Source organism: Gasterosteus aculeatus, chromosome 7 (assembly GCF_964276395.1).
Source record: "Gasterosteus aculeatus chromosome 7, fGasAcu3.hap1.1, whole genome shotgun sequence".
Classification (NCBI taxonomy): Eukaryota; Metazoa; Chordata; class Actinopteri; order Perciformes; family Gasterosteidae; genus Gasterosteus; species Gasterosteus aculeatus.
This window is the reverse complement of record NC_135694.1, coordinates 12,321,953-12,330,970: the sequence shown is the minus strand read 5'-3', so window position 1 is coordinate 12,330,970 and position 9,018 is coordinate 12,321,953. Positions and strand designations below refer to the sequence as shown.

Below are 9,018 nucleotides of genomic sequence, written 5' to 3'. Positions count from 1 at the left end.
TCAAAAAATAGAGGGTTAACCTCAAAAGCCATTTTCTTTATAATGAACACAGACATCCTCAATGAGAAACTGCATTTACCTACATGAGCTACTTTAGCACAGGATACCAGTGGACCTGGTTCCTGGGCACAAACACCTATTTAGGGAAGAAATCTAGGAGCCTGTTAGCTTAGCTTAGCTTAGTTTAAACTGGCCTGTTTCCCTCATTCGAAGCCTCTGGGTGTACCTGGTGCACGGTGACTTTAGCGTCACGGTCGTTAGCGATGCGGGTCAGGCTGAAGCGAGCCAGGTCCACCGGGTCTTCAGGCAGATGCTTGGGTACAGGAAAGGGGTTTACATGCTTGAATTTGGGGAACCAGTACATGATGCGCTGGAACTTCCTCATAGGATGGCCTTTCTCTCCAAAGATCTGGACAAGCAGGACTTTGGTCTCCATGTTGGGCATGATGCCTGAAAACACAATATTTTAAATTACATTTAGAGCAAAATAAAACCTATTCCAAATAAATTCCAGGGATTCCATGGGCAGACTTATTCCTGATGAACAACACCCACCGTAGTTCTCCATCTGCTCCAGTAGCTGCACCCCACACTCCTGCTGCCGGGGATAGTGGTTGAACATCCGCTGGATGAAGTTCCTGGGCACAAACACCTCTTTGGGGAAGACGTCCAGCAGCCTGTTGTAGACCACCAGGTCCCTCTCCACACCAAACTCTGGCATCTTCTTCAAAGCAGCGTAGATGAACTCCACGTGACCTCGCCGTCTCACGTCGTTCTTGATGAAGACGTCCACCACTTTGTTGAACGTGGCCTTGGTTTTCACCTCTCTGGCCACCCGCTCAAACAGGTCGTCGTGGGCAACTAAGGACCTGTCCCTCTTCTTGTCGTCCCCGTTGACGAACTCCGCGGGGATCGGTTGTTCCTTTGGCCGCGCCGGGCCGCTGTGGAAATGCCGAAACACCTACAAGAAGGCAAAGAAGAAGAAAGGCTGACGATTCATTGCGATTCAGTGCTGCTTAGTGGGATGGGTATGAAGGGGGGGGGGGTTACCTGGTGCGGGGGGCTGCTGGGCGGGGGGGCCCGCCCGGAGGAAGCCGCCCGCAGCAGAGCTCCATACTGGGCAGCAGACCTGGTGGACTGGCCAACCAGTGTGAGACACTGCAGCTGGAGCAGGCAGCGGGCACTCTTCATGGTAACGCCATCCTACGCACGCACGCACTGAGGGAGCACGCACACGGAAGGGACAGCATTCACATGGAGGAACTCCTTTGACTGACAGTGACAACATCCAATATAACTCACATGCTTTGGGCTTAATCTTTACCGAGATTATATCAATGCCCTTGTGTTTAGTGACTCTGCTTTATTCATGAACTGTCTTCAGTCAACTTCGATTGCGTACATATTTGTCAACAAAACATTAGGCGGAAACGTTTGTGTAACAACTGTTACATATAAGAGGGGGTGATTGTTTATCAGCCAAATGGTCATTAAGGCCTGACATTCTGTAATAAATGACGGATGAAGAATGGTGTCAAAAGTATTTAGAACAGCTCTTCATCTTTTTCTCAACACTCACCAATTCTGCTGACTGACGTACGAATAAATGAAGTCTCCTTCAGAGATTAACCTCCATGATGTAGAGCCGGTAGAACTTCCTGGTCCCACACACATTTCATTCCCCCAAAACAACACTGGCGTGGACCACTGTTCCTCGAGCCCTTCTGTACATGGACTGCGCGGGTCTGTACGGTATACACACTTTTAATGATATATAATTATTGTATACATTCCCCTAAGATGGACAGTCATGAAGGTAGTTGCTTTAAATTATATTTAGTGGAATTTAACTTCGCTGTTAAGGAAAATGGGGACAAAATGCCTGGTAGCGTTTTAAAACCAAATGCGTTTTAATAAAGGCGTAACAAATGAATTCTACTCTGAATAAAACATAACGCATGGTAATAACATATCCTATTAGTCGGTACTAACGCGTAACAGGGGGTTTCACTACACAACTCCACCGCGTGGTGGCGAACTGTCACCAAACCAACACAGTCTGAGGGCTGAGATTTGACAGCCGCTGAGGTGGAGCCCGACAATGTGTTTTATTTTGTTGCGCTCTTCAGGTACTCAGTTCCTTACACACAGTTAGTGGAGCCGATAACGAAGGACGTAATTCATCGATGTAACTTTTAACTACATTCATAACGCGTCTCTTGATCGGTGCCGTCCCTCGTCTGGCATCAAGCTTGCCACAATGAGGAAAGCAACTTCCGGTACACACTTTCAGTATCTTAGCTAGCAAGGTTTGTTATTTTCATTTGTAATCTTATTGACTTTAAACTAAGTAATGATACATTCTAACGTAATACCGGCGGGATTTATGAATATTTTTAATATATTGTTTTGTAATTATTTAATAAACAATAGCACTTTATTTGCAGGAAACTGCCCACGTTTCCGGTATTTGTGATGTTAAACCCGCCAGTGCGACACACGTCCCGCAGTGTGACTTCTGAGCTCCTCTAAGCATGGAAAACACACCTCAGTGCAGCAGCTTTACCTTTGAGTAAAGTTCATACAAGTTACACGTCCTACTATGGATTCCTCTACTAACAGCTTGGGTGAGTGAAGTAACCATAAACGTATGTTATGTTTCCGTTTAGCGATTTTTACAGTCAACAGCAATATGGAAACTTGGCTGAGTTGTCGGATATCGCTCACATGGTTATTGAGAGAACTCTGCCCAAACTATACAAAAGTGTCCGTAATTATTGTTTTACTTCTTGGCAATGGCAAACGTACTTATGTTGGGAAATGTTACTACGATTTCCCGGCTCGTTTTGCTGTGCATTTATTCAAAGCAGCTTTTAATTCAATATATAAAGTTGTATACAGTAGATTCTCGGGGCTTCCTGACACATTCCTTAATGCATTTGAGGGGGAAACAGGCAGCTGCTCCACAATGTTGATAGTTTAAGGGAGTCTTTTTCAGTCATCATTTTGCCTTCCAACAATGTGAAGTATTCATTTTTCAAATAGCGAGGTGAGTATCGGCAGGTGTGTAGGACTTGAAGTGTTTGCTAATCAGCTGTTGGCTAGTTTCACTTCGTGATGGATTAGTTCTGCTTCACATACACCAGGAGGAAGTGTGTAGAGCATATTTAGAACGGCACATGCTATTTTGAGGCTTCCCTTTTATGTGCACAAGCATCCCAAATTTGAATGAACGCTTAGCACATTTGGCTCACAATCAAGATGGCTTTTTGCAAGCAAGCCACAATAGCATGTGCTTCAGAAGCTTCGCCTGCTCCGATCCCCCACAATGCCGTCTGTTTCCAAGGGGCTGTAAAACTGTTGCACAATGCTGACTTGTGTTTGCACATTTGTGGGCTCAGGCGTCCCACGTGATGCGCTGATGTTCACTTCTCGTGCACACGAGTGGGCGGTGAGGATGCTGCTGGGGCGAACTGACGGGGTAAATACAGCGCGGAGGCCGCCACTCTTAATGGTCGTAACGATCCAGCAGTGGCGCTTTATAACGAAGGAGATTTAGTAGCTAAAAAGCTGTGATACACAAATGAGCATCCTTGTTGTACAGCTGCTCCTTCCTGTGTCTCATCGTCAGCTGACTGGCTCGCACTGTATCACGGGTCAGATGATGAGTGTGATGCTGTGATAATCAGAAGATACCAATGTTTAATGGCATGCAGGGTTTTCAAAACAAAAGCACCGGGTGATCCCGCTGATATGAATGGGCTGACTAATTAATAACAATGCATTTATCAATGTAGAAGCAGTATCACAGTATATGCAGTTACATTTAATTGATTGATTTGGAATGCAATGGACTTTTCCCCCATGTGGCTTAATTTTATAAACCAGATAAATGTCTTCATGCAAATAAGCAAATATCTCACTAACTCCCTGTATTAATTACAGCTTTGAGAAGTTCATCTGGAAAACACAACATACAGCTGTATACAATATTGTTAACCCCTAACAACGAATGTCTGCAGTGAATTGTCAGCATACATGTTTATGCTTCATTAGGCTAATATCATCTGATACTCATAATAGTCCATACATATTTTAAGTAATTTAGCTGTAACTATTATCAACCAATTTTGAAGACTGAGAAATGTGCTTCAGTATCTTCACGTCTCTGGGCGCTGCATGTGCATGGCATTGTGGACATCCATATGGTAAGAGCATGGGGGGGATAACAGGTGGCGCCAAAGGCAAAGTTCATATGAGTTAACCGTGAACTTGAACAGGTGGAACGTTGTATTGGGGTGACACACTCAACCTCTGCGGAGCATTTCTAAGCTTACTGCTGTATAGGGAGAAGAGTGGAGGAGCCTGCAAACTGTTCTGTGCACCCATATGCAACTACCGTTTTGATTATTTAAGATGTTATGCATATGACGACGAGTATGGCTCGCACCAGTGGACAGACAACTACCCCCCTACTATATATAAGGGGGGCTTGTCTAGGCGTGCCTGAACCCCACTTCTGTGCATGTAGTGAACCCAGCAGCCTCAGTCTTGGAAAACATACTGTTGAATTGTTTTTGGCTGCACTGAAAAGTTTGAACTTGTCTCTCTTCATGCATTACCTGCTTAGGCTGCTTAGTGACTTACTCCTTGACTTTCCCACAGGCGCTTTGTGTTTTTTCATTATATGGCCATACCATGTTCCTTCAGAGTTGACTCCTCAACCATCACGCTTTTTATGGCTGTTTAAAACAAAAAAAGCACATGACTGTAAAGAGTTTATCCACATCTGACTTTACATCGGTCTTTAAGACCGGCTGCTGTCATCTAGTCTTGCATCTATATATTTTATTTGTTTTTGTTCGTTGTTTCCATTTCTTATACAGTCTGTCAATTGTAGGATCGGCGGTTTGATCCCCGGCTCCGCTAGGGTCAATGTCCATGTTTACTTGGGAAAGTTGCTTACTATTATGTATACATATACTGTACTAATTTAAAAAGGCTTTTAGTTTTGGTTTGCTTAAAGAAGTATTAAGTACGACATGTGGTTGTTGGTTGACCCCCCCCAAACAGAAGCAAATCTTTGTTCAATTCATTTTCATGTTACTTTTGGACATTTCAAACAGAGCTACCATCTCACGTCTTTCCAAACCAATAACTGAGTACATGGTGAGCACATAGTTCACAGTGTTAATATGTGTGTAGTAAATGTTGGTGCTTTTACAGTTAGTGTGAGTGGTTTATTGCTAAAATGACATTTGATGTTGATTGTACTGCAGCTTCAGAATGCCACTCAGGGGGAACAAAGCGTTCTCCCAAGGTTTAGAAAAAGGTTATTTTTATTTTTATTTGTTTATTTACGCTTCTCTACCAACTGCAGCTTACGCAAGTAGCTCCTATGTGTTTATTCATGCATTGCATTGTGGGGCATCAGCTCAGTCAAAAAACAAGTGGATTTTATATGTTTCTAGTTTGGAGTTGGCAGTAATGATAATGAAGAAGCTAGTTTTTTTAAACAGACTCATCATTTCAATGCTGCTCTTTTTCACTGTGATTAACAAATGTATTTGGGACAGAGAGCTAGTTGTGCAGAGATCAGCAGGAAGTTGCATCAGTGGATGGCAGCTTGTTTTTCTCAGGATGTTGTAATACTGCCTCTTTTCTGCTGTATGTAGGTAAAAGCTTCTTCTGGGTTCTGACACAAATGCGTTTTTCTAGTTAGATTCACACTTTGTTAGTGCTTTTTTAATTAGTTAATTCTATCGAGTAAGATAGAAAACTCTTGATTCGAAACAAAGTCAATTTTGGACCCTACACTACTACAAAAAAGTGATTCCCTAGTTCTGTGTGAGCTGCCACCAAACATAGAAAAAACCCATCGTGGATTCAAGCTCAGTCCACAAAGATAAATGTTCTCTGGTTATTAAATCGGTAACTAAACCCCATTGCTGCAGGCAAACATGTTTCATCAGCAGTCAACAGAGGAGCTCACCAGTTTGTAATCTGCAGAACAAGCGTGGTCTTGCATGTTTCTGTCTGGTACAGCCAGATATGACAGTTAGATCTGTGACAGTATGTTGACCCGCTGCCAGCGCTGTGAGGTCTCCTCTGGCTTGCTGACAGTTATTTTTGGATGCTTTCATCCTCTTAAGATACTGGTCACTGATTTAGCAGGCAAATCACATCGTTTGCTTTTGAATCTCTCTACTGAAGGATTCTATTAAGAAGCTAGAAAGCTCAAAGTAAAGACAAGCTTTAGTGCAGTTAAAATAGGGGTTCGGAGAAAAATGGGAATTGATGCTTAGGATTTTATGATTCATAAAACCCCTTTCCTTATAATCCAGATAAATATATACTATCTATCTTTGGGGGATTTTTATATAAAAATTCAATCATTTCTTCCTGTAAAAGTCTAATATGACGTGTGATTATGTGAGCTGGCACCAACCAATACTATCATGACATCAAGCCATTAATTCATTGGCACGTTTTGGCTTTGAAGGAGGTGCGCGTGGGCCGTCCGTAGCTCACTATGGTGCTACAGTTAAGCCCGCCCCCTTTTTATTGGTCTAATCACACAAAGTTTTGCCACAGCTGTAGTGGGGAGCTCCAGCATCCCTGACTCTGTTACTCTAGCCTGATGAGTAACCTTATCAAAGAGAAATAAACACCACAATTGTCCAATTTAAATTAAAAAAAAAAACGTAAGCTTGCGTTGCTCAATTTTTGGTCTCCACCACCTGCTGAGAAAAAAATGTCTCTTTAGCTGCTAAATGCGCCACAGCTGGTTCCACAGCTGGTTCCACAGCTGGGCTCTGACTGTATCTCTCTGCTGTTTTTGTGCAGAGCAGGTTGTGAACTGTTGGATTATCAGAGCTTTATCCATGAAAAAAGCTTCCTGCAGCGGCTAGAAACTGGCTGAGTTGAGAGTTCAGAAAACCAAAACAATGAGCTAAAATAGGATGAAAAGCAGCATAGAGCTACAGCGTACTTGATAGTTCTTACAAAGTTAGTAGGAGCAGAAAAAATCAACTGCTGCTTTGATATCCTTAGAGCACAAAACGCCCTAAAATAGTATAATGATTTTATTTTAAACTTTTGTTGAGGGTAAATCTTTAACCAACATCTGTCCTAATCATAACTACCATGTATTGAGTCAAAATTATGGATTCTAAATGGAAATTTGGTTGGACGATGGATTAGAAATTGCAGTTTAAATTGGGATATTATTTGCCCTTTTCAACCCTAAGCAGCACTCGGTCATTACTCTTTGTAGCCTCCTTTTTACCTGCAACATATAAGTCTTGCATCTCAATAATGTCTAGTACAACACAGTTAAAGAATGAAGATTAAAAAAAATATTTGCATTTCTTTGATAATTCATTTTACAAACATTGGTCAACAATTCAATCTTCATCATCAATATTTTGTGTCGACAAGTGTGGGGAAACATTATCCTCCTTGTTCTATGTACATTGCTGTACATACACATTATTTTTGAAGCTCTACTCCAACCTCTCCTGTCCTCTCCATTCTGAAGCAGCCTTAAGTTGCACTGAATCTTTGTCCCTAGTTGTACTGACTAGCGCAGAATTCAATGCTGTTTCCAGGATCTGGTTAAAGCAAAAAGCCTATTCATGGCTTTTTGATTGAGACATGTAGAATATTTATAATATGTAATATGTTTTGGATGAAATATCCAAATATTGAGCTTTGTTTTTGTAGCTTTTTCATTCGGGAGCGATTGTTGCTCATCAAGTTTAAGGCCCAGCGGAGAGAGTAAAAACAAATTAGTTGTACTTTTGGCCATTGTGTAAAGAAAAAACATTATTTTCAATCCCACCTTTGGGTTTTGGGGTTCGGATGGTTAAGAGTATTTGTGTGCATTGACACAAACAGCGACTGTGGTGGGTTGAGGTCATATTGTAGAGAGAATAGGTGGGTGGACACTGGGCATGTGTTTCATGTGAGTGTCACACAACTGCCACTGGAAATACAATTTATAACTGATTGACATAGAATCCTTATGATGATGTATATTTCTCCTTTGGCTGTCTAATGTGGAGAAGGTGCAGGAACTCAAATGACAAAGGGATTTAATTGGATAAAAAGCATGCTAGGCTTATTATATCTTCTCTATCCGCTCTAAATGTGTGTCTATTAAAGCTGGCTGAAAAGGGAAAGGCTTTTGAAAAATTGCGCAACAACCAGTTAGAGAAGACTGTAGCTTTGCACAGAGCCCGAACAAAAGACTCTCTGGCCGTGCAGCTGTCAGCCAGCCAACCTCCCACAAGACCTGGAACGACCTTCCAGAAAAGTAGAAGTAGAATCAAACAGCGGATTTGTCTTCTCGGCTTGGGAATCAAATTCTTAAGCTGTTATTCTTTTTTGGGATCATTGGATACTTGAGGATTTCATATGAATAACACCAAACTCTCTTGTAGAAGTTGTGATTCACCATCAAAATATGTATTTTGGTTATTTGCTCTGATTCATTTTGTCCTTCGTAACTAGAACTGTGAATTAATACTTTGTCACTAAGCTTTTGGAATTCAATTCTACTTAGTTTAACAAATAGAGTTCAGTGCTACCAAACCACACCAATTTACTTTGGTTCATCCATTCGTCCGTTATCTTCCTCTTTGATCGGGGGCCGGGTCTCACTGGCATTCGTCTCAACAGGAAATCCCAGACGCCCCTCTCCTCAGCAATGTTTTCCCTCTCTTTCTTAGGGACCTCGAGTCAGTCCCAAGCCAGACGAGGTATAAAATCTCTCCAGTTTATACTGAGTGTACCCCGAGACCTCTTACCACTCAAACTCAACCCACAATGGCTGATGGGGGATCGATTTGGTTGCAGATTTACCTACAACTTCATTTTCAAGCTGAGGTTTTCAAGAAAAGAAAAGAAGTTGTCCAACCCTGATCTGAAAGATACAAAGAATAATGGGCCATAATATGTTTATATATATAGGTATATGTTTGTAATGATGAACAAGGATGTGTAAAGACTGCAGAA

The 9,018-nt window shown here is 42.0% G+C and overlaps 2 protein-coding genes across 3 annotated transcripts in view; one reads left to right on the top strand and one right to left on the bottom strand.

The window, feature by feature from the left end:
- ecsit (ECSIT signaling integrator) overlaps positions 1–2,262 on the bottom strand; it is a 7,615-nt gene extending 5,353 nt beyond the window's left edge. The window contains exons 1-4 of the mRNA XM_040181411.2: positions 1,580–2,262; positions 1,051–1,218; positions 556–961; positions 227–450 (exon numbers count right to left, since the gene is read on the bottom strand). Of these exons, the coding sequence (XP_040037345.2) occupies positions 227–450; positions 556–961; positions 1,051–1,191 (771 nt within the window). The 5' untranslated portion in view covers positions 1,192–1,218; positions 1,580–2,262. The remainder of the gene's footprint in view (positions 1–226; positions 451–555; positions 962–1,050; positions 1,219–1,579) is intronic.
- Positions 2,064–9,018, top strand: part of eml3 (EMAP like 3) — a 40,422-nt gene continuing 33,467 nt past the window's right edge. Inside the window, exons 1-2 of one of the 2 annotated variants that reach the window (XM_040181409.2) lie at positions 2,064–2,309; positions 2,448–2,627. In XM_040181409.2, the coding sequence (XP_040037343.2) occupies positions 2,603–2,627 (25 nt within the window). In that variant the 5' untranslated portion in view covers positions 2,064–2,309; positions 2,448–2,602. The remainder of the gene's footprint in view (positions 2,310–2,447; positions 2,628–9,018) is intronic. The other variant, XM_040181408.2, reaches the window with a different exon arrangement.